This window comes from Neopelma chrysocephalum, unplaced genomic scaffold, assembly GCF_003984885.1.
Source record: "Neopelma chrysocephalum unplaced genomic scaffold, ASM398488v2 Primary Assembly neopelma1_24, whole genome shotgun sequence".
Classification (NCBI taxonomy): Eukaryota; Metazoa; Chordata; class Aves; order Passeriformes; family Pipridae; genus Neopelma; species Neopelma chrysocephalum.
Genome location: NW_020897693.1, coordinates 47,744,185 through 47,770,072, shown reverse-complemented (window position 1 = coordinate 47,770,072; position 25,888 = coordinate 47,744,185). Strand labels below are relative to the sequence as shown.

General features: G+C 36.8%; 1 protein-coding gene across 7 annotated transcripts in view; it reads right to left on the bottom strand.

Moving 5' to 3' along the window:
- Positions 1 to 192: 192 nt before the first annotated feature.
- KLC1 (kinesin light chain 1) overlaps positions 193 to 25,888 on the bottom strand; it is a 49,083-nt gene continuing 23,387 nt past the window's right edge. The window contains exons 5-16 of one of the 7 annotated variants that reach the window (XM_027674066.1): positions 24,330 to 24,555; positions 23,712 to 23,799; positions 22,876 to 22,977; positions 22,062 to 22,235; positions 21,819 to 21,918; positions 20,925 to 20,974; positions 20,767 to 20,834; positions 19,272 to 19,380; positions 16,115 to 16,276; positions 10,732 to 10,862; positions 6,102 to 6,168; positions 193 to 4,762 (exon numbers count right to left, since the gene is read on the bottom strand). In XM_027674066.1, coding sequence (XP_027529867.1) covers positions 4,697 to 4,762; positions 6,102 to 6,168; positions 10,732 to 10,862; positions 16,115 to 16,276; positions 19,272 to 19,380; positions 20,767 to 20,834; positions 20,925 to 20,974; positions 21,819 to 21,918; positions 22,062 to 22,235; positions 22,876 to 22,977; positions 23,712 to 23,799; positions 24,330 to 24,555 — 1,343 coding nt within the window. In that variant the 3' untranslated portion in view covers positions 193 to 4,696. Of the gene's footprint in view, positions 4,763 to 6,101; positions 6,169 to 10,731; positions 10,863 to 11,607; positions 12,245 to 16,114; positions 16,277 to 19,271; positions 19,381 to 20,766; positions 20,835 to 20,924; positions 20,975 to 21,818; positions 21,919 to 22,061; positions 22,236 to 22,875; positions 22,978 to 23,711; positions 23,800 to 24,329; positions 24,556 to 25,888 lie in introns of those variants that run through there. The other 6 variants (XM_027674068.1, XM_027674067.1, XM_027674069.1 and 3 more) reach the window with 6 other exon arrangements.

Below are 25,888 nucleotides of genomic sequence, written 5' to 3'. Positions count from 1 at the left end.
TGAATGTTCATCTCCAGATCCTGCCCCATCCCTCAGTCCCACCCCCATCCAGCCTGGAATGTCCATCTGACACAAGGGCAGCTTTGGGGCCGCAAACCCCCATGGGAACTGAACAAAGCACCTGCCTGCTTTGAACCCTTCTGTCAAAAGGGTTGTAAGAAGCAGAAGTTTAATAAATGCAATTTAAGAACCTTCCCTTTATACAACTTTATTCATCTTTGGGTTTCACAACTGAGATTTGTTTCTATACAAGAAAAAACTGAAGTAGTTTTTACAAAGATGATTTACATTCTAGAATGTATTAAGTCTTTATCCTGCAAGACTACATTTAAATATTTCTCTACACTTTGAAAAGAAACATTAAATGACACTTGAAAAACTTTTAAACATTTCAAACTACAGATCTGTGATGTATTTGAAGAGGCATTTTTCAGCAGAAAGATCATATTCTATGTTCTTTGCTTTGGAAAAGGAGAATCAAATTCATTTGTACTTGGTAAAGAATTTACACAACTGACCTATTAACAAAACAGATGTAGTAAAACACTCTAAACAATTTCATTACAAGTTTCTTCAAATCACAGTGATTTGCTACTGTGTTACAGATAACATTTGTGGAAGTTTATTTTCAACACAGTTTTATGGGGTAAGACAGGCAGGTGAACTCTCAGTGGGATTTCATCCATAGCTGTGAGGAGCAGTAACTACTCAGATCAAATGCAGCATCTGAAAGCCAATCTTGGAAGGTTTATTTATCTTTTTTAAATCAAACATGAAAGTCATGTATGGGGGTGATCTCCTCCATAAGGATACACTAACATTACGAACGCTCTTCTAGTTTTGCTTTTGCTGGGTTTTGGGTTTGTGAACAGTTGGGGCGATGGGGAGGGGAATAATCCAATGTAGATGTTCCAAGATTTCCCTCAATTCTAACTATTTACAAAAGAACTAAAAGCCAGTGTGTACTTCTGCAAGTCGGTGACAATGAAACTTCACAGCAGCACATCTTTGAACATTTATTCTCTTGGTACAGACTAACATGACCAAAAATGCAGTTCTGTTAGCAGCCTTCAGACACAATACATGACCTGCACAACAGAAGTAACTTAACTCACCACATACCGTAAACACACTATCAAAGCAGCACTGCACAGCCCTTTTACTAAATATTTACAACTGAAACACACTACCTGCAAAATTTCTGGATTCAGGTGGTATAATTTAAGCAAAGATACTTCTCAAGCTCAAACCATTTTAATTTACTACCATTCAGGAGGACTTGGGGGGATGGGGTGTCATTTATTTTAACATACAAACTGTAGACAACATGTCCAACTGTTTTTGTGTTTTGCAAGTGCTGTTTTATCACTGCAGTACTGCAATCACCATCACAAATATCACAACAAGATGTTGGTTATTCCTCCAAAAGAGGAGCAAACCATGAAACAGGTAAATTTTACAAGAATACTTAGTAATATCTAAACTCAAGACCAAATTTTGCCAATAGTGGTAAAGACTGGCACACAACCAGAGACAGAAGGGCAACAAGCACCCTTCTGTCAGTAACAATTCCATGTATGATTCATTCCGCATCCTGCTGTACACCCTGGGATTCACCACTGTTCACAGACAATCCAGAGGAACTGGTCTAACCTGGAGTTCTCATGTTTTTCAATAAGTTCACCCTTAAAATTCCGGTCAAGGACAAAAATGCCAGATCAAAAATACAACTGTTTACCAAGGCTGCAGTTTTCCTAACAAGATGTCTGTCACTTCTGAAAGTCTTTTCTAGTCTTCTGTTTCATCAGAGCTGTTGATTTAGTTTGGTGCTGAAGACACCCAGGAATTACACAATTGGATGTTCTGGATTTATTCTTTATGCAGACTTAGCTACAACTGGAACAGAGGAAACCCAGAAAGAAAATCTTGGAAAAATTAAAGTGAGAAGCCCATCTGAAATATAAATGTACACAAACCATGTCCTGACAGTAACTCATTCACAATTCAAACACAGGGAATGCTGATTTTAACTTGTTTTTTCTACTTTACATGTTGTTCTCAAACTGCAAACAACTCACTGGCTCCTAACAGTAAGGACTTGGCTACCATTCTTGGGGATTTATGGATTAAAGAAGTCTTGTAATTTTTTCTTCTTGTAATTGTTTCTTCTCTGAAATAATAAAGTGAACCTTTTAAATGTAAGAATTGTTTAATAAACAGTAGCTCAACAACTTAACCTTCCATCACACTTTAAAGTTCTATACAAAGGATTAAAACATTTAAAAGCACAGTATTAGTAATGCCACCAACAGCAACATCCTGAACAAGAAAGTTCCCCTGCTATCAGCATCAACACACCATGGTGTTGCACTTTGAAACTTACTGTACACTGTAATTTGGCATGGTTACAGCTTATGGCTATTTACACAGGGTTGGGTTTTTTTGAGAGGTTGCAAAAAATCGTTTTCCTTCAAACCTGAAAGATGAATGTGGGAAACATTGTTCAGTTTAAGTAATTCCTTATTCTGAATCAGTTCTGTGTCTAAATAGTTTTGTGGGGGGTTTTTTTGAAGCCAGATTTTTGTGAGGGCCTCTCTCCAAGTAGAACACGGCCCATGGAGCTGCTCCTGCAGCAGGAGCACTGTGCTGGTTTGAAAGGGTCTCCAAGGGGTGTTTGCAGTGAGGGTCTCAGGGCACAAGGCTGGGGCAGGGCTCTCCTGCTGCCTCCTGGCCAGAGATGGGCACCCCTGGCCTGGCAGCCTTACCCACACTTCTTTTTGCAAAGCCAGCTCAGTCTGCCTTTATGCAGAGTCTATTTGCCAATGGACAAGGCAGAGAGTCTATTTGCCAATTTCTACAGAACATGTTTTGCTTTAGGGAGGGGAAAATAAAAGTATATATATTACATATTTTTAATATAAAAAGCTCTTAATAAAAAGATTAAAACTCAAGAGTCAACATTATATGAGTATCTACTGTTAAGATAACCGAGCAACAACCTGTTCCTGCTCGAGTTCACTAATGAATTGCACTACTCTGTGCTAAAACCTCTACACAATTATTAGCAGCATCGTATCTCACCGTTCCTAAACTGTCTCTACAGCAGGTGCACCACACGCAGCTTTCTTTGAAGAGATGCTCAGAGGGTACCTCCTGGTAAACATAGTTAAGTGCATTACACAGACACCTTTTTGCATCAGTTACTGTAACCAACTTAAAACCAGGTGCAAACCCAGTCAAATACTTCTACTAAGTGCTAATTCTAATGACTTTTCACAGCCTCTTCAAATACTAAAACTTGCGTATCTTCCTATATTTTACCTCCTTCAGTTACCACTGACCTTGAATATTCCAGCTTTTCCCAAAGTCAAATTTGTTCAGCATTTTCCAGCTCACAACTATGACCACAAATACATTTGTATGCACACCAGTAGGTTTTTTTTACTTCCTCATCCAACTTCACATGAAGAATTTTCACAAAAGAACAAAATTACAAGCTTTACAGAAAAGCAAAAGGAAATCCTAATGTCTATAAAATCCTTAAAACATACATACTTAATTCCAGCAGCAGTCCTGTATACAGACAGCATATATATATATATGTGTATATATATATATTAACCTAAGTGGATTTAATGTGGATATGTGGTCACACAGGTCATTTGCCATCACTTTTGGCCATCTGGTGCTTCCATGGAGGCCCTTAAGATTTGAGTGGTCGTTTGCACAGCAGCTACTCCACAGTGTATTAACATCCCAGCGTGTAGTTGCCTGCTTCTGCTGTCACCAGCTATTATGGAGAAAGGCAGGATTTGGGATCAGCATAAGGAAACGTTGGGGCACTTTCAGCAAACAGAGAATGGGATTGTGAATTCCAGTGGACAAGCGAGAAATCAACCTGAGGCTCAGTGTTCTCCTGAGAGCAGCAGCAGCTGCTCTGGGACAGTTGCAGTCCAAAACTTGAATATTCTTCCACCACACAAGGTAAAGGTCTTTTCCATTTCTCCTGATGGACAAAACCCATCCTATCTCCATTGACTATTGTGCCCTAAGACTTACATTAGCAAAGTTATGGTCACAGGTGTTGCTATTCACACTATTCATACATAACACAGCCCCAGCCATCGCTTCTATAAAATTTAACAGCTCAGTCTAGTGGTTCAGTCAGTCGTGTCTAAGTGCTGTTTTGCCAGCCAAGGCTTCTCCCATTACAAGGATCAGTGGTGCAAGGGCAAGCCCCTCCCACTACAGAATGCTCAATTGGAATTTATACAGCAATGCACGTGAATTTATCCTTTTCTCATTCCAGCTCTGTATGTATTTCCGGACACACCCTTAGTTTTGCCTGCATTTTCAAACACCGCTGCATTTTGGTAGGCTTTGAGTGTGTTTGTATTGTCACTTTTTTTTTTGGCTGCTGTAATATTCAGATCTATCAAAGAAATCAATGTAAGTAGCATGAACGGGAGCAGTGCAATGAGCAATACATATCTATAGTTTTCCTTTAAAGAAAACACTAATGCTGTGTTTAAAACCGTCCCTATTTAAAAAGTAAAAACAGCAGTCCATTGGAAAAAAAACCCAACAACATCTACAAACTAAGTGTTCCTATACACAAGGATGAGGAACCAAAGCTTTGAAGGTCTCAGTGCTTCTTTATTCACACAGGAATATTAACTAGCTTCTGTCCAAAATCTCAATGCGCCAAATCTGTATGACTGACACTCAGAGCTCGCGAGTCTGTCAGACAATTATTTCGTTCCTGTGTGAAGGGGAAAAAAACAAACAAATACATTAAGCAAATGTCCAGATGGTTCAAGAAAACAAACAAAATTACTAGTTTTAACAAACAGGAACAAGCAAATATAAGGAACTACTGGGAACTGCTCTTTTTGATGGTGGGGAGGGGGTTGATTTTCCATACTCTAATAAACATGGTTTTTCCCAACTTTCCACTAGCAATACTGTAAAGTATATACATACACCTTTCCAATCCTGACCCAAGCCTTACCAGGAATGCAAGGGCCCGTTTATGGGAATTGCCATGAGTGTCTACGATGGGGGAACTACAAAAGTTCACAAGAATTATAACATCACAGTGTACACACAAACAATAAACTCCTCTTCTGGAAGTCACACCAATTAAATACATACTAAGGATCCAGTATAGGGGCATCTAGGGCATGGCACTTTGAAACACTGGCGCTGTTGCTGCAGAGAATTGTGCTTTACCCTGCATTTTTTCTGGCTGGAGTTCACCCTAAGCAAGGTTTTGCATACAATTCCAACCACAGAAAACTCTGCAGTACATTCCTTAGAGATAACAGAGTTATGACACCTTTACACCAAAAATGAGAGCCACACAGTTTTGGCTTTCCTACTTCAGGGCACACAGTGCTGAAGATCCTCACCTACAGCTTTGTTAGTACAGAAGCAGTTTTATCTTCCTACAATTAGTTGCAGTTACTGTGTTAGTAAAATGCACGGCAGTGTTTAGAAGGCAGAACATCGCTCACTCGTTTGACAATCTAAGAAACAGTGATTTGTTAGGTAAAAACAGGCAGTGGGGAGTAGTAGCACTTGGGCACACCATGTACAGTTAAGCAAAATAAGGTCTTGTATTAGCAGAAGCTCAACACAGATCAGACAAACTCATCAGACTGCTCCTGTCCAACCTCAGAAACATCTGAAGTCACGTTTATGGGAACCTGACAACAATTAAGATAACTGGGCTCTTTGCAATAAAGGGGCTGAATTTAAAAAATAGTGATCTGGGCTTTAAAAGTTCCTGCATTTTTAAGTTGCTTTTACAAGAACATAATATGCAAGTTTCATATCCACTGTAATAGAGAGTCCAAAGCCAGAGAGTGCTTGGTACCATAAAACCCAATGCTCCTTACTGGATGGACTTGAGCTCTTGCTTAAATTTAAGCATAACTCACAGAAGTGTCACACAATGATGCCTTAAGCATGTGCTTCAAACATCTTACTGCAGTAGGATCTTACAATCACTGTAAGTTTGTTGTTTTATTATCACACGCTTTTATCCCAAACCCTACTAACGATATTTATTTCTGTAAGAGTATTGTAGGGCTTCTTACTTGAAAATGATCTTCAGTAGCCTTGCCACCCATGTTAAGAACATTCAGAGAACTGGCACGCTTCATGCTGCAACCAGGACAGTGAACATGCAAGGATAAACCGATCAGAATGGCTGAAAACTAACAGCTCTAAAAACACAAGTACAACAACAAGCAATGCACAGTTAAGGGAGCGGGAACAATGCCCCAGAACTGATCTGAGGGACACTCTTTAAGGTAACTACAGAACTTCAAATATGTTTATATTTGGCTCTCAATTACACATAAACCCAAAAAATTACAAGCTCTTTAGAGCTTAAACATTTCAGGTAACTAATTTAATTTCAACTCAAAATAAAAATGTCAATTTTTAAACCATATCAAATTAATACACTAACTTAGTTATTTAAAAATCAATGCTAATTCTCAGTTTCAATTTTATGTGGCTTCTTTCAAAAGCATCAAAACATTCAGACAGTTTAGGAAAAAAAAATGTGAAACATAAGTATGTCTGGCATGTAGGCAGCATTTACCCTAGAAAAGCTACAACAAAAGTTAGTTTAGTTTTCTGCCTCATCTCCAGAATCAATTTTAAAAAGCATTTTTAAATGTTTTATTTTAAACATTTTTAGGTGAAGAGAAACAAGATGGTTGCTGCTGTTAACTTTGGCTGTGCTTTTGGCTTTACAACACTCCAAGCAGTGGTAAAAAGCACCCTGGAATATGGTATTGAAAGCAATAGATGAGGGAAAAGATCAATCACCTACAGAGGAGCTACTGACAGTCAAAATATCACTGCATTAACTGCAATATCTGCTGCTGTTTGAGATGAGGATTAATAATTGACCTACATTTCTCAAACATACACGAAATTTAACAAAAATATTTTTACGTGTATGTAATGAAATTCAACATCAGCCTTAAGATTCCTATGGTGGTGGTGACCACAATTGGAAGGTCTGATGTCCTTTATCCCAGTGTCTGTCCATGACTCAGGATGTTCTGTGTTTGCTCCAATTTTTCACTAGCTCTTTAACCAGTTCAAAACTACTAAATGAGAGCTCTGAATACGGATTTGATGAACAATTCACAGGATGAGCCCTAACCCTGCAGTGCTACCACAGCTTGAGACAACTGGCCTGTGCAAAGTTTCCAGTGCCTTCCAGTAACATGGAAAGGTTTATCCATACAGATCACGTTAGATATTACCCACTTTTTCTTTCTACTGAAGCAGGACCACTAACAGTCAAAGTCAAGCACGAGTTTTAAATGCTTTCAATAAAGCAAAAGCTTAGCAGGACAATGAACCAAAACACTAACACAGACAACAGCTGCCAAACAGCACAGGCTGACTGGTTTTTCCTAGTTAAATCTGAATGTTTCAAAAGCCAGAAGCACACAATTTAAAATATTTGACATGAGTGTTAGCAACAACAAAGCAAGGACTCATGCATGGTGTACACCTCTCATTTATTCAAGGAAACAGGTACAACAGAGGTTATATGTGGAAGTCAAAGGAAGTTAATCTGTAAAACAAACAAAATGTTACAGAAAATTCTCCAAAAGAGCATAAAGGTTTATGGAAAACATTCCAGAGAAACAGAAAATCCATCAGTAATAATTTACACCCATATTTTAGGTTCTTGCTAAAGTGCCAATCAAAAAAAATTATTCACACCAGAGATACTGGCTTGCTTTTGGGTTGGTTATTTGTTTGGGTTTGTTTAAAACAACATATTTAAGAATTTAGTCTGGCAAATGCACTTTTAATTCCCTCCATGTTACAAACACAACTGTATAAAAAGCGTGCAGTTGTTTTTCTGGTGCATAGGTAACAGCAATAATGAAAGCTTGTTTTGCCCTTTTAAATTAAAAATCTTAACTGTTCTGCTGTATGGTCAAAATTTTCAAAGTGAAAAAATAACACTGATTAAGCAAAGTTAAATTATTACAGAACTGAATTTTGAAATACAATAAAGAACTGATACCTCGCTTCAGGTATTGCATGTTTCAAAGGACAGTTTTAAAATATTTGTTTTTTGTCAAAAAGGCTTTTGCATGATTGTAAAGAAAATTTCCCTGATGAGTTTTCCACTTTATTCTCTTCAACATTCTGTATCAAGCAACAGCATGAAAACTAAGTCTTTCTTTCATCCTGTTATATTAGTGCATTGCTATTCAAACACTTCTCACTCAGAATCATACCAGCACTGTCAATTCCTATTTACAGAAGCAGAGTATGAACAAGAGGTGAAAATCAATTTCAAAACAAAGTCTTCCTAGAGACACAGGCAGGGAATGCACTGGTAAGGAGGGAGGCACATAAATCTTCTACCCAGAGTGGCTGACTTCACAGCAAAAATTATTTATACGTGTGCTACGTCAGTACTGTAATATTCAGCTATCAAACACATTAAAACCCAAATGTCTGCATTATAAAAACCAAATATCTCTTCTGTTAAACTCAGAAGCAGAAAAAAAATTTAATTTATTTACTGAAGTTTCTTCAGAAAATGAAATCAAAATGACTCCTTGGAATACCAATATGTACAGCTATGCTTCACAATCTACAAAGCTGGTGTTTAATACCAGCAATTTTTGCATTTGATATTAAAACCAGCTAATATAAATTAGGATTTTAAAAGTCTGTTTATTACAAGAACAGAAATTATAATATTTATTGTCTTACACACTCAAAGTGACTATCTACATAAAAGCCTGCCAATGCAATACACTTATTGAAAGTTTTAAGAGTAAATTATCCTTTGAGAACTATGGTGACATGTAAAAACCAAGAATATTTTATCAGAAAGGGAAAGCAAGAAAGATACTGCTCTGCTTTCAAGTTTGTTTCACATTTCTGCCTTTATTTGAGGAAACCTCATCTGGTGCTACAGACCCCACAATGTGATTAATGTTAATGTTGGTAGATGACTTTTACATGGGCCAGGTAACACAACTGAAGTGCAAACAGTAACAAGGCAAGTGAGTTCTTGCAGGACACTGCAAAGCCAAATGTCTTCAGTTATACATAACCACAATTTTCTACACCTATAATCACAGGGTCACTTTACCTGCAGAAAGAGTCAGCTACAAATACTATAGAGAACAAGGAATAAAGCTATTGGCTTTTATGGAACTGAAAACCTTTCCACATCTCGTAAAAACAATGAGAAAATGCAAAATTAGCTATGGATATATGTATCTATTTATAAAAGAATATATCTGAACCATTATGTAGGAACTCTGGACAGAACTGAACAGAAACAGAAACCCAACATATAAAAATGTTAATACCGAAGAAAAGAAGGAAATCCCTTTTATTCTATTTTGGCTTGCCTTTGTTCGTTTTCCCCAAAGGATTTTACATTTACACATTTCCTTCTTCTAATCTCATGCTTTTCACAGCTTATTCCAAATTTATCATCTCAGAGGTAGTTCTTAGTAACGTATCAATAAATGCAAAGGGATTTTTGATCTTGAACTCCATTCAGTGCCTGCAACATCAAGTTTCTGGCAGTGAAATTTTAAGCAATAATTCTAAAAATCAGGCTGAATTTGAAACAGATAAGTGAGGAAGCTAATTCTACCTGTACTGCAGCTGTACACAAGGCTTTACAGCCACATAAAAACAATGAGGCAAAACTTCAGTGGAGCACTTACAGAAACACAGTGAGAACCTGCCTTCAGGTCACTGTCTCGAGTTACATCATCATCATCATCTACTACACTCCCCAGAGTCAGTTGCTCCAAGTTCTCCAATATGACTGTTTTAAAATAAGTTCACACTGTCACACAGTTTCCTGTCAACTAAATGAGTTCCAGTTTTCCACAGCAAGGGCAAAAAACCCTGCAAAACTGACTGCAATTATGTTGGGGGTGAGGGTGAACACTCACAAGTGCCATTATGAAAAACAGTAGGTGCATTTTAACATTTCTCTGCAGTAGTCATGAGGAATGATTTCATGGATTTATTAGAAATATCAGACATTTTCAAATCCATGATCATATAGTAAATAGGAAAGGGTGAGCAGTCAGACTCATTAAAATTTGAATTTTTACCACTGACTTCACTGAGGCCAAAATATTAATGAGAGGTACAACTAGGTTCAAGTTTTTCAACATCTTCCTCTGCTCTCTGACATGTGAGTTTTCCAAAAATAGAAACTGAGAAGGGCTCAAGTTGGTAATTCTCTTTATACCCACAGGAATATATGAAGTTGTATCAAGAATATCAAGAAGATATCAAGAATGTTAGTTGTGGGTTTACAGTATTCAGGCTTTACTGTAAAACTCAGTAACATATGTTCTTCTCCACTGCTGTGTGAAAAGGATAATGTTTCAGATAACTAACACTTATCAATAATTCTACGACGCTTTTCTAATCTTCAAGTAGCTAAAGCAGTAAAAAGGAAAAAAATATTGTTAAAACTGAGTTAACTCTCAAAAGCAGATATAACTTCTTGGATGTTACAGAACTTACAGTGAAAGTTTTAAGAAATAATTTCCTATTTTATTTTTCTTTGAGATATAACTCTGTATGATATGTGGGTGCTAAGCAGGGAAGAAAACACTGCCCTAGGTACTACACTAGGCTACAGTGGGGGCACAGATGGAGGACACACCAGCACAGCTAAGAACAGATAGTTACCCTGGGTTCTTTGGTTCACTGTCCCGGGAATTTCCTCCCTTCAGCTTCCTAACCAGCTTCTCACTGCTGCGTCTAAGGGAAGCACGAAGCTTGCTAAAGGAACCACTGCGCTTTAGAGATCCAGTGCCATCCTGAAAGAAATTGAACACATGTGAAACTGCAAGAGGTTGTTGCCCTCCCCCTGATATGGTTCCAGAACGTTTCATTGATGAATTATTATATTTTAACTGCTATTAATATACACTTATATCATATACAATTACCTACACATGTAACACCATATAGCTACGACTTTACCAAAACAAAAGGGTTCCTTCCAAAGCGTAACAAAGATTTCTAAAGGTGAAGACATGCCCAAGCCACGATTCATAATAATGAATAAAACCCCACCACAGTAGTCCAACAGTTCACCACCACCATGTCACCATTTCACATGAGCACACCGTGGTTAACAGAGTACAGAGCCCCGAGCAAAAGCATTCCATCAGTCTAAGAGAAAAACTGTTTCATTCTTTCTAAACATCTACATTACTTGCAAACATGTTTAATTAATCCTAAAATCCCTAAAAAATATATATTTCAGATCAGAAACACCCATGGTCAAATTCTGGTGCTTCGTTTTAACTTTCCACCAAAGAAAACGTAAAACACAATGAAATTAATTTTTCATATATTGCATTCATGTTTTACACTGCTGTGCTGACCTAGAGAAACTTCAAACTGACCACAATTCTATTTTTAAATGTTTTACTCTTAAAAAGACCCCAACAGTTTAGTAAGATTAGAAGTGACCACTTCCTACTTCATAGAAAACATAGGTGATTATGAAAGAAGAGTTGTGAAAGAAAAAAGCACTACTAAGCAAAGACAGACACCTGAGTTGGAGTGAGTTTATTAGAAGTTAGAAAGACAAATACACAAATCACTGAACACCAAGATTAGTAGAGAAAAGCATAATTGCCAAAATCTCACACAAAGACTAAACAGCAATGCTACTTTAGAATAATCATAAGTGAAGACATCCAGAGTTCCATATTGATGTTAACCATATAATAGGTCTCTAAATACATTTTAAAGCACTTGGAGAACATGCCTTACTTTTACGGGTTTGGTTTTTCTCCTGTAAAGATCACCATCATGCCATTTCAATAATAACCTTGTGTGATACTTTTAACTACCTTTATTCCATAGTGAACAGCTACTTATAAAGGTCATTGTTACTTGTCTGGGTTTGTTTTTTTTTTACTAATGTATTACACAGCAAATGGTTGTAATAACATTTTGTATGACTAGATACATATCTGGCAAAGCTACACATGTACAGAAATAGAAAACCAAAAAAGACACCAGCACTGAAGGAATGGCCAGTTTACAGGGAAGTGTAGCTCTGACAAGAATCTTAAGGGGTTTGCTAAAACACAGCAGTCAGTACTGAAGAGAGAAGTTAAAGCTTGAAGATGGTGCACGCCCGTCATGCAGGAGACAGTATAAGAATCACAAAAGGCATCTAGGCCTGTCAGAAACGGAGAGAGAAAAACTGAATGAAACTGTTGGGAAAAATTCAACAGTTTTCAATTTTGAACAGTTATGTTTACAGTATTTCTAGGTCACATTCAAAAGCTTTGGAGTCCAGGGTGAGTATTTGGACGGCCCTTAAGTACAAAGTGCAGGCCCTTGTAAATACCAGAACCTACATCTTTATACAGCTTCACCTACACCACTGATATGGGACTGACAGATGAGCATGACAGATGCTGTGCATTCCTTAAGTTAGCATTTGTATAAAATGCAAAACACCTTTAAGAAGGGATAGCTTTAGTATTACATTTTGTCAACAAAAAAAAATATTTTTTCCAGCTGACATTAACACAAAAATAAAAATAAAATAAATAAATAAACAAAAGAGAAGCAAGGAACAGAGCAAGGTGCATTCATTTCAGCTTTAACTTCTGTCGGGAATTTTCCCTGGGAAAAAAGTGCAAGAAGAAAGAAGTCTTCACCTAACCTCCAGACAAAATTCTGTTCATGCTTAAGGAACTAAAATCCAACTGTCCTGGGTAAATTCAGTTTCACAAGTATTTTTTAGAACATATCTGTGTGTGTGTATATATATATAATCCAAGTGGAATTTTCTCTGCTTTCCCTAATGCAGTGAGGTAGCTGAAAGAATCCACCTTTAAAATAAACTGTGGTTCAATTTACACATTTTCCCTCTCGGTCTAAGTACAGAGACTATTACTGATAAGCTTAAGATACCTGTCTTGAGAGCCTTTACCTGTAACAACTGGAGTGAACAGTCATTAAAATTATCCTTAGAAACAGCAAAATGCCTTGCTATCAAGTGATCAGAAGATAAAAATCTAATCGAGTATTTCTGTTTCAAACTACATCACATATATTGCTCACACTTTTAAAAACAGATTTCAGCTTTGATTAAATTGAAGTCTAAATTCCAACTAAAAGTACTAGATGAGTGAAAAGGTTAATTATTCCTACAGTCTGATACCAGCAATACTACAGTAGTGATAATCATCCAAAGAACAAAGGCAAGACAAATTTGGAACGTACAGAGTATAACTCTAAAGCAAACCTCATCAGTACATTAGGAGTAAGCAGACAAGCTTTTGGGTACTTCAAATCCGAAATAAGAACATCAAACTCCCAAGTTAAACACTGACTGCATGATTAACAAAACACCTTTAAAACATAAGTTCAGGATAAAAAAAATTCCTAAATCCAAAGTAAACAAAGAAACAAAAAAAATCACAGGAGATTTTTATGGCAAAGTTTAATTGACAATTTTTATGTCATTCAGAATGAGAATCACCTTATTACTTTTGCTTACACCTCCCCACCATCACCATCTCCTGTACTTTGTAGTTGTCAGCTACAATGTCCCTCTGACTGTCTGACACTTACTAAACAAGAGCAGGTCTCATTAATAGTGAAATTTATTGCTTTCATTTCACATCTGGAAGTGGGCTTATGTGCCCAAAAGCCTATCTTTTTGAAGCATTAGAGTAAGAAAAGATGCTTCCTCACACTAAGAACATTCTCTTAAATTAAGTACCACAAAGATTTTTATTTGTTCTGCAATGGGCTGCAAGAACAATTTACAAAAATGTCAATTACAGATAATCGCTGTTCTTTTTTATATACTAATATAATAAGGGATTCAAATCTTGGCCTTTCTACCTAAAATTTTTAAGGCCAAGTATTTCTTTGGATGGATTTATAAGTAACATGTTTATGCACTCACTTAATGTGTCTGCTTGAATAGTCAATGGCAGATTTACCTCAATAGGTATTTCAGTTCTTTTGTAAGAATGCAAGACTTTACATCAAAGCATACAGTGCTTAATATGGATCACATTACACATGGAAGGCATTTAATTACATCTTCCAGCAAAATTATTTCATTGAAGTTTGTCACTTTACACACTCCACCAATTCTGACAGCCAAAGAGCTGGAGTCACCTTGACCACTTCCAAAGAATTTAAATGGAAAAGGCAGGCCTCTCTTCAGGCTCTGCATGCAGAAGTCAAAGATTCTACTACACTTTATGAATCAGAACATTTTGTCTGGAGGGAACACACAAGGGTGAAAAAACTACACAATATGAAGTAGAGGGAAGAACATCACTGGGATAGAAACACTCGCAGGGTAGAGGGAGAGAGAGTTGCCCACTTCATGTAAAACATGTAATACAAAACATCTTCTCTTAAGGGGGAGGGGGGAAAGAAATAACGAAGATGAGAATAAAGCAATGCCACTTCAGCACACTAAAAATCAGGTTTGTTTACCCTGAGAAGTCAAAATTTAATTTTTCAGATCAATAAATTTTATCACTGAGTTTGACCTAGAAATACTGTCTACTGCTTTTCCCCAGAAGGCCCTTTCCATCCAAAACCTGCATGCATGTTTAATTAATGTCAATAACAGAAAAAAGTTTAATCCATTTAGAACATATAGTCATGCAAAGTACAGCGAAAATTAAGGGAGGAGTACAGTACACAGTTCTAATGCTGAATGGGCAAAATGAGAATTAAAAAGAGTTATCCAACCTGACTTTGGCTTTATTAATGATGCAGTATTATTCACAGTAGATGCTGATTGACTGTCTTGGCACTGAGAACACCAATGCCAAGAAAACAATAAAGAGACAAAAGCAAAGATGGAAAGAACATTCTCCTTTAAGACTAAAGCACTATGTGTTTTACCAAGGTTTCTTTGGAATGCTAAGCTTTGTCTTATGTGGCCAACAAAAAGATGGGGAAAAAAAGATTGCTATTGTAAGAGAAATGAAGCTTCAGAACACTCAAGATTGCAAAGTAGGCTACTTCCCCTCCCATACAGCAAAAGCAACACCACTTTTATAAACTAACAGAGTACTTTCAGCAGAACTACAGCTGGGAGTTAGTTAACAGTGCAATATATATCCCATTGCTGGCAATGGGATAAAGCATGGGAAAGCTGGTGACAGAAGCAAACAACTACATAAGCCAGACCAAAAACTGAAAGCTTGCACTGTCTTTCAAATTAAAGGAAAACAATGGTTAGAAAAATGCACATGAAATAATCACATTGTATATATATTTTTACTTTATGACAATCAGTGTAACACAGTGAAGCCAATATATGGGAAACAAACAGGAACAAGCCCTGACTCCAGTCAAATTTTAATATGGGGAAAGGGGTATTAATTTCAATTAAGAAATATGAAGTCACCATCACATCAGTATGTGATGGCACTGCCTCTTAAAATGGACTGTGTAGCAGCTTGAAAAGTTATATTCCTTCCTCCAGCAAGTTGGGTAAGGAGGAGATTGGAATTATCTTAGTGTTAGACTAGTCACTTTACTTTAAAACAGCTAACACTCAAAACATCTCCATAGCAAATGGTCTTTGTGATTCCAACTGATGCAGTATTTTTAAAGAAACATTTAAATTACGGGCCAATATGGCATCAAAGGGAAAAAAGCAAAAGTAAGTTAATTGCCAGAATATTTCTACCAGTAAAAGAAACCACTGACAAGCAATTGTACACCAGACCACCACCAGGACATTCAATCAGCATTAAACAACTTGGTGTTAAATTGCTTGGGATTCTTGCAGAAATGCCACCACTCAGGACAACAACAGAAATAAAAATTTTAAAATATTACGATTTTTTTAACATTATGAATAGGCAAAACGTTAATTCTTCATTTCTTAATTGATTCTGCAAAATTACAAAATACAAAGTAGGTCAACCATAAAAAAGAAAAAAAAACCAAAAAAACAACAAACTACTGAAAGCACAGCAGGCTGGTGGGTAGACAACCATGTTTGTCAGGGTGGTGATTTCTCTAGGCTATGTGCTAAACTGTGTACTGTACTTACCCCGTTCCACTCTACGCTCATACTCACTTCCTCGCCTCCGTCAGGGCCACTCTCGTACTTTACCACATCCACGTTGAGGCTTTCCCGGCTCCGCCTTTTCTCTATGCTCTCAGGGTCATTCAGCACTTCAGCAACTCTCTGTTTGTGAACATTGTCAAGACCCTGAGAATTAGATAAAATGGGAAGAGGCTTTATCTTGTTACAAGCTGTATTAACCTACAACTTACACACTGCAAAAATCAACGCAGTGTGAAGGGGACAGACAGTTCTGGTATTTTGAGAATTCCGTGACTTCACATTCTTTTCCTCCTTTCTTATCACTTGTCTAAGCCTCATGGTGTTTGTGTCACTTACCTGAAGCCATCTGGCCACTAGCTAAATATTTAAGCAATTTATAGGTCATGAACAGTCAATGCAATCCTTAGTTTTCCACCTATCAAATGGAGCAGCCCTCACCTGCCTTTGGAAAGACCGTTGCAGGTGTCCGAATATCTAATACCTAAGAAGCAGGTTGTGTTATTTAAAAATACTGACATATGACACTTGGCACTGTAGGACAATTTTATCCTTCAAAAAGGAATAAAATAGCACATAAGCTTATAATAAACAGACTACATATGTGTCAGTAAAATACATTTACTTTGTGGTAAAGAATGCCCATCGACTATCAAATAATCCTTTAAATATCTTAAAAGTGCTAAAGTACCTCCTATGAAAATCCTGCACTAAAATAAAGGCAAAATCTTTAACACAGAAACTACAAAACAGCAAAGTCAAATCATACTTATTTTCAGTTTTGTTTTCTTTACAATAAACCTACTCCACATCATAAAGAGTATTTGCTAATAGGAAGAGATTCCAGATGAATGCCTTACACTTGAGAACATATTCTGCATCTTTTACAGTACAGAATCAGCAGCAAATGCAGCAGGGATCTGTGTGACAAATCCATAACATCAACCACAATACAGAAAGTGAAAAGGATGTCAAAATTCTTAAAAGTCCACGAATAACAATGAAAGTTGTTTTAGTGGCACGGAGAAATCAGGGTCTTGGTTTGGCCCATATAGTTTACTCCTAACGGAGGAGCTGAACAGTCCATCCTAATGGAATTCTACACGGAAGAACGAAACCAACACATACTGATGGTGTATTTTCACTTCCCCGTGGGTGCAGGGTGCAGAAAGTGGCTGCAGCTCTCAGACAGCAGAGAAGCAAAGGCTCACAATGGCTTTTGCACCAATCCTTCAGCAGCACAGACCACAAAGTGTGTAAAACAGAGTCTAGGTCTGTTCCAAAGCTATCACCTCTCACTTATCTCACATGTGAAAAAAATAAAATAATGAAAGGTCAGGAAATTGCACCTTCTCAGTTTGTTCAGTTCTGTCATGAAAGACAAAGGACAAAGAACACTACTGGTCTTCAAAAGTCTAGCACAGATATCCCACCCAGCAGCTACAGCAAACAAAACTTGCATAAAGGAGAACAGAGATGTGGAAAACTGATGCTTTTCCACACCTGGGAACAAAGGTACCTCTTTGCTTTTAGCCCAAAAACAGAAATGCATTAACCTTGTTTGTCCTCCTTGAATGACCTAGAATAAAAACATAGTGTTTAAATGCTGCCAGTAACACAACATTGTTTCCTACATGTCTAAAACTAGAGCTGTGTTTACTGTCAAATATTATGGATTAATGGTATAGGTGGTATATGATGTACAATGAAAATCTGAAGCTTGCTTAATAATAAAGTGGCATTAGCAAGTCACCAGCAGCCTCTAAGGAAAATGGGGACAAGGAAGAGTTTTTGCAGTGGTACTGACAAGCCAGAAGAGGGATGATTAAATAGGGACTAAAAAAAGAGACTTTCTCCAATAGCAAGAACCTTAATTCCCAAATAATCAATTCCATGCTTCCCAGTAAAAATTTGAACTTGAAAATCTGGTGGTCTGATTTTTGGTTTTTTTCCCTAATATAAAGAAGGAAACAAACATAACAACACACTAAGGTTACTTCTAGGCTTCTTAATTATTATTATATTATGCCAATTTATCCTGGTTGTATCTGTTCATGCTAAAAAGTTATCTTGTGTAATGGCAACAATAAAACCAAGAACCAAAGCAAGTTATGTTAAGATGCAGTGCACGTTCACTTCTTATTTTCAAATCATATTCGAATGAGACACTCTGAAAATGGACCTTCAGTAAAAGTATGTGAAAATCATCTTCAGTAAAAGAAAGTATCTGTATCAACTATTCTCCCCCACTCCTTGAATTTTCTTTGCTGAAGAACTTTTCTCCCAGATTTATACTTTCTTCTTACTAGTTTCATTCTAATTCTTTGGCAAACACTCGCAGCTTTTCCATCCTTTTTTATGTAAGAAAGAACTTAGGCCACCTTATATCAAAGGGAGCTGTTGCTGAATTCACTAAAAGAGCATGAGGTTTGCCAGGAACTTTTTTACTCTCTCCCTTTTCCAGACATCTATTTCTATATACACCAAACACTGTAGTAATATTCTTTAAAAAACAACTTCAAATCACTATAATCAATAAAAAACCAGTATGTTATCAAAAAAGATATGGTCCATCACCTTCACTTCAATTTAGAAATTAAGTTTAGAATTCTACATGGACATATAAGGAAAAAACCCCCCCCAACAAAACAAGACACTTCTGATAAAAATACAAGTCTTATTTGTTATTGCATAATACTGAAATTAAAATTGAACTTCCATGTTATTTACTTATATTTTCTTACTTTGCTTTCCATTTTAACATTGACTGACAACCCGGTTTTTTGTCCAGTCTTACATACTTCTATAAAAGACATTGTATCAAATCATCCAAAAAGGAAAGAAAAAACAAAAAGCCAATAAAACTCCAACAAAAACAAACTCTCTTGTACCTTCTCAGAGAAGTGAGAAAGGGTTACTTGAACAGTAGATCTGAGAGCTCAAAGACAGCACAGGACTTCCCCACATTAAAAGAAAGTCTCCGCTTATACTGTAGTTTTATCACCACTTCAGTCAGAGGTCAACACCAGGCATGAGACACTAAATAGCTCCAAGTTTATATATTCTGCAGGTATGACACTGAAGTTGAAAATCTGCATGACCACAATGCAGAAACATCATTTAGGTGAATTTTCATACTTGCCTGTTTACGAGATCTCATTGCTGCCTCTTCTAATGTTTCAGCAGCTTCAAATTTGCCCTGTCGTCTGTAAAGTGCCCCAAGGTTCTTTAAAGTAGTTGTTACTGTTGGACTATTTAAAGGAAAAAAAATAAGAAAAAGACTTGTGTATATACACACACACACAAACTCTTCTCAGTTCACTAATAAAAACTTAAATTAAGAAAGTATTTATCGCATTTTTTGTAATAATTTATTGTCTCTCTTGACATACACTATACTGTACTTCATGTACATGGAATAACCTGCTGATCCCTTTCAAAGTGCATTAACGGCTCACACTGGGATTAGTCAACATCCCTGAAAGTGCTATGTCCTTGTGTTCCTCAGCTGTATCTCAAGGTGAAAATTTAGCTCTAGAGGAGCGTGTCCAACTGAATAATTGTGAAGCTTCCAGAAAATATGCTTATTCATGCATACAGTGACCACTACTCTAGCATGTGTTAGTCACAGAAGTAATTAACAGTTTCTTTCACCAGCTTTTATTTAATACCTATTTGCAGTTTCTATGCATTCAAACTGTGCTTGAATAACAAAAGAAAAAAAATTTGCCTGTTCCATTAACAGGTCTCACACTCCAACAAGACATTTTTGTTTCAATGGCACAAAATTAGCTCAGTCACAGTATTGTTGTGTGCAGTTTTGCTCCAGTAACAGCAGAGAAAAGATTTTCTCATGCATTAGAATGAACTAGTACATGAAAAACAAACCAACAAAACACACTGCACCCAGAATTCAGGATGGATAAAAAAAGAGCAGATTTCAGTACAAAGGTTCTGATGCTTGTTAAATAGGAGAATTCAAACACTCAAGAAACTAAAAACCCTCACTGATAATCAGTACTAGTTGCAGGTTTTTTCACAATTGTACCACCTGCACATAAAAAAAGTTGCAGTAATAGAACAAAATTAAAGCAAACAAAACATATTTCACCAAGTATAATCCAAGCTGAAGTCCTTATTTCTCTTACTGCACGTTAAAGTACGTGCTTTCATTAACACAACTATATTCTTCAAGCTTTAGAAACTCAAACAGCGCTTAACTGCGGCAGTTTAACTTTAGTTTTCTTGTGCCAGCTAAGTAACTAAAGGCTCAGTTATTTACACAGACTCATTTTTGGCTCTCTTCAGAGGCCTTGATGGGGCAGGGAAGGCACGTAGGCCAACCAGCAGTACAGAAAGAAGGAATGGTGACCTGTGCTGCCACATGAAGGACTGCCAAGAACACAACTGGTGCAATTTTATGCCACTTACTAGATCTAACCAGCCTAGATTAAAAACAGCCTCAGGACTTGAAAACTGCTACTGTGTTCCTGAAATCCAGCCTTGGGTGCTGAATTTTTAATACTATAGTTTTTATAGTCCTAAGCAAGCAGCTGGTTTGGTTTAATTTTTAAACATGCTTTAATCTGCGATATTGGGTATTGCCGTGCTGTTTGTCCCGTCAAGAAATTACCCACCTGTCAACTTTGCAAGCTTTGTACCAGCCACCATATTCTCCAAAAGATGTGCCATCTTTTTGCTTCCCCTAGAACAAAAGTATCATTGAAGAAAAATAACTGATTTGCAACTTAAACAAGTAAAAGCTCAAAAAAAAGGTTTACGACAATGGTCTTACTTTGCATTCTTCCCTCTCTTCTGCATGCATCCAGATAGGCTTATTTTCCTCTGGTGAAAGAGAAGAAAATATTTTACAGAACAACAAAACCACAAAGCATTCATTGTTTGATTTCTGAAATGAAGTTGTGAACCAAGGAATTATACTATTACCACCACAAAAAAACCCAGTCCATACTACAAGCAGTAGATAAATAAAACATGCACCTCTTCTTTTACAGTTTTACAATTCTGTCTTCTTTTCTTATCTGAACTTAGAAACAGTTATTTTTGAGAAGCTTTGAAGTCAATATATACTGCCACCAATTTATCATGTGCCTAGTTCTGTGCTAGAAAACATGCATTTATTTCTTTTATCATAACAACTGCTTTGACATCTCCTAAGTGGTGCGGATGCTACTGTCATGCAATGCAATGAAAATTCTTTTCTGCAATTTATAGTTGATAAAATGCATGTGACTTCAATGTACAGTGTAATTCCCAATTTAAACGTATTTTCCTCACTCTTTAAATGTATAAAAGGAAGACTTGCCTTGACAATGTCTTTATTTATAAAATTAAAAATCCTGCACTGACATTTTCCCATGACTGGAAAGTGACATGTATTTTTCTGTCTCCATAAAAATACCAAAATTGGGTTTGATTGGACATAAGATAAAAGGCAGTTCATAAATCATAAACTACCAAGTCTACCTCATGTAAGAAAAACTCTGCTTTTGAACAAAAAATTACTGCTGCAGCTAAAAGCTTTCTTATGATGAATATACTTCAACCCTCTATGTCCACTTTTAAGTCCACCTAAAGCAGACAACATTTTTAATCAGGGTACTACTGACTTCCTGCAAATTTTATTTCAAAATAACTACACAAATGAAACAAGAACTCAGTTTCTTACCATCTACAGAGCCAAACTCCCGTTCATGGGCGCGAGTAAGAATCTCTTTGTATAAAGTTTCCGCTTGCTTAAACTTGCCCTGTTTTAGATAGCAGGATGCCTAAAAACAAAATACCCCCCCCAAAAGGTATCAGCCCACTGCTTTATTTATCTTCATAAATAATAAATACAATATATGGTGAATAAAAGTGCATGTCAATTCATCAGAACATTTTTCTCGTATTTAGTCTAGAAAAGGCCTACCAGATTGTTCTTTGTTTTTGCAACATTTGGATCATCTGGTCCCAGCTTAGTTTGGTAGATTTCAAGTGCCCTCTGATAGTAGTATTCAACCTCCTCATATTTGCCCTGGTTCTGGCATAGTAAAGCCAAATTATTTAATTGTTTGGCAACATCAGGGTGATCTTTCCCCAGGACCTGAAAATTAAATATACTGTATTAAAACATTCTCTAATCATCATAAGCCTAGAAACAAATAATTTAGAAATACCCTGTTAGTTTTATTGCTCATCAGTTCAACAGGAGGATGACAAAAACAAAAGTTGCATTTGAAAAGTATGAAAATTACTGAACTCTATTACAAACTGAGAATGCTGCAGAACAACCTGTAAGAGGAATAAAGTAAGTAGTAAAACTTACTTTAGTAGTAAAGGAAAGTATTATACAAAGCCTGAAGATACAGGCATTCAGTCTCATGGACCAAAATAAATATCCACATTGTCAGAGAACAATCAAAAATTTTAATGATGTTTCATTTTTTAATTTCAATGCTCTTGTCAAATCAAAGACTATCTAGCCATCAAATGGGAAAGAAAAAAGTAAAGAAGGTTAATTACAAAATACAGAATTTTGTATACACTCAGAGTGCTCCAACAATTCTGTAGCACTACCAGAATTTCCTACTGTTTTGAATTTCAGACACTGCTAACTACTAGGGCATTGCTAACTCTGTGGTTTATTTGGCAGATCGACCCAACCAAACACTTAAAAAAAAGGGTTGAACTTCGCCCTTTCCCTCAAAAAATCCATTCAAAGGTGCTGCATTTGGCACTCATACCTTTTCTCTGATTTCCAGAGCTCGCTTACACAGTGGTTCAGCTTCTTTGTACTTTCCCCGTTTACCATAAAGTACTGCAAGATTGTTTAGAGTTGCTGCCACCTGTCAACAGTAGAGAAATGTTAATTTCACTGAAATTTGCTGATACAAATACCTGAAAAATGAACACATCTGCAAGGCATTGATGGCTTCAAATTTTCCATGCACAGGGTAGATCTCTTGAAATTTGCAAATAAAGAAATAATTATAACTAAAACACATACATACACAACAGAGGAAAGAAAAACCCAAAATCATGACATAAATTTGTTTCATTTTTTGGAAATATCACTTAGTGCACACATCTTCCTGACACGTTCTTCTTTTACAAAGGAACCTCTCACATCAATACTGTACTCAGAGCTGCCCTGCTTCCCACAGGCTACAAGAAGTGAGGCATCACATGAATCATACAAAATGCTTGATTTATGTTTCACTTACAAGCAGCAGTAAAACAAATCAAAAGTGACCCTTCAATCTGACTATAACAGAGTGATTTCAGTAAGCAAATTAAAATATTTCTTCACAAACTGATTTCCCATAGAAAATCCATGCAATCCAAAATCAAGTATAGGCAAGACATTCACAGTGAAAACAGCACTGAATATAATGCTCAAAAGGTAGGGTAAATATTTAAGAGAAAACAAAGGATGTCACATCGTGGTCTCCTACCTGTACTGTTTAAAGACAAGCCAGGTCTTAAAAAAAACTTTCCTGTTAAGTCTGATATTAGAATTAGTTGAAAAAAAATTCAGTGACAAACACAACTAAAATTATGATATTGCATGTATACAAACCGCTGGATGATCTTTGCCCAAAGTCTTTTCACGGATAGCCAAGGCATCATTCAGGAGATTTGCTGCATCTTTGTATTTGTTCTGGTCTCTGAATTTTTAAAGAGACATAATCAATACTAGTGATTCAGAACAGAAAGTCATGAAAACTAAACTGACTTCACTACTGGTCTAAAGATGCTACTACCAAAGAGGAGTAACTGAGAATATATTCAGAAATCAGGGAGTAAAAACCTGAAGCCTGTAACCATGAAGTAGTTTGCTGCTTGGGGACTGTACTGAGCATGTATTATTTCTACACTGCTTTCCAATTTCTAGGTCTAGATTATCTCTAAGTAATCAAGACATGTCCCCTCACACACAAAAAGTAGCAAACCCAGCTTCGTTCCCAAAGTCAAGGCACGGGCAAAAATACAGTAAGTTGTTTGACTTTTAAGTATAGGGAGACATGCAAATATTTCAGGACCCTCTTGAGGGTTTTAATAATTAAAAAAAAAAAAAAAGGAAAATAAATTTAATGGAAAATAGAATAGTCAAAAAATGCTAGTCTGAACATCAAAAGGCTGTAGCCAAATACTAAGTATTTACTAAACTGGTATTTATCTATGTCAGTATACAAACCTGTACACCAAAGCAAGTATGTTCAACATAGTGGCAACATCAGGATGGTCATGACCCGAAGTCTTCTCCAGATCTTCAAGAGCTTGTTTACAGAGAGGCACAGCAACCTCATATCTCCCTTGGGAAGCGTACTGAATAACAAGATTATGAAGGGTCCGTAATCTTGCTGGAATTTCATAGCCACCTTGTTGGGCAGCAGCTGCTGCACTGCTATGTTGCTGTTGAACTGAAAGAAATCAGCAAGGTTTCAAGTTGATTAAAAGATGACTGTAACTAAAACATCTTACTGCTCAATGACACAGTGAGACTCACTGAATTTTATTTCTTCAATACACAGCATTAGTATCAGAGCATACTTCACAGCAGTCATGCTGTCTTGAACAGTGACAGTGCAAATACGACCATTTTATTCTTCATATTCTTTCCAGTATCATATTAATATTATTTTACAATTCTAAAGGGCCAAAGGTAATAAACTAATGGAGAAAGTAGGAAACTCAGCTCATCAAACCATTAACAGTTCTCAAGATTGTATGATAATTTTGCACTTAAAAATATCAGTGTTTCCCCATGGAAAGGAATACCAACATAGAAAAGACAAATATCTGCAGAAAAGCTCAAATGATTTGTCCTTTTTCCTTGATTCTCCTCTAAATATACAAATTTTTTTTGTTTCCCTTTGTTTGCTATGCCAAGGAGCACTTAAGGTTGGCACATAAAGGACTGAAACACCTTGGATGCCAGAAATAACAACTGCCAGAGAAAAAGGCAATGAGTCATCAAAGCCAACCTTTAGGTTTTACTTACTAACATCAGGCTTAGCCACTTATTTGCCAGGGTAAGACCCCCTTTGGTTGTTGCAACCCTCACTCTCCCACTCCCTGAAAAATCTACTCCTTTTCTCTTCACCTGAGAGATTCCTGAGGAGATTTAGAAAATTTCTTTTAACTCATTTTCCTTAAATTCTAGAGAACGCACATGATAAGGATTCCAGCCAAGAGTCTAACTTTCTCCTCTCCTTTCTATTACACAAGAAACACTGTCATGGCAAGTGGGAGCCTTTTTATGTCAGTGGAATCACACAATTCCAAGCCTACGCCCACAGTCGCTGCCTGCCAAAGCACCGAAGCATTCCAGTATTTTTCTGGGAGGTCAGAGAGTTAACATGTCACCTTTGTCCTTTGTAAAGCAAAACAAGGGACATGACTATGCAGGTATATGGACAGCTTTGCTGTTCACCTTTCTACTACAAAATTCTAGGGAAGGATCAGCTAAGGAAGGAGGTCATGATCAACACTAACCTATTGTAAACTCTCCAAGCCTTCCTTTCATTGCTGGCTATGGATGGCATTACCATGCTATAAAAATGCAGTGTGCCTTGTGTGCATGGCCATAAAGGAAATTTGAAACACTGTGGATTGCAAAGGTGGGTCACTTCAGATGTTTTTCCTGAAGTCATTTGTCTACTAAGAACCATTCTGCTCCCAGCACACTGCACAGGCACTACAATATCAATACCTTATATAATACCAGCTTTACACCCACACAAAAAGCACATT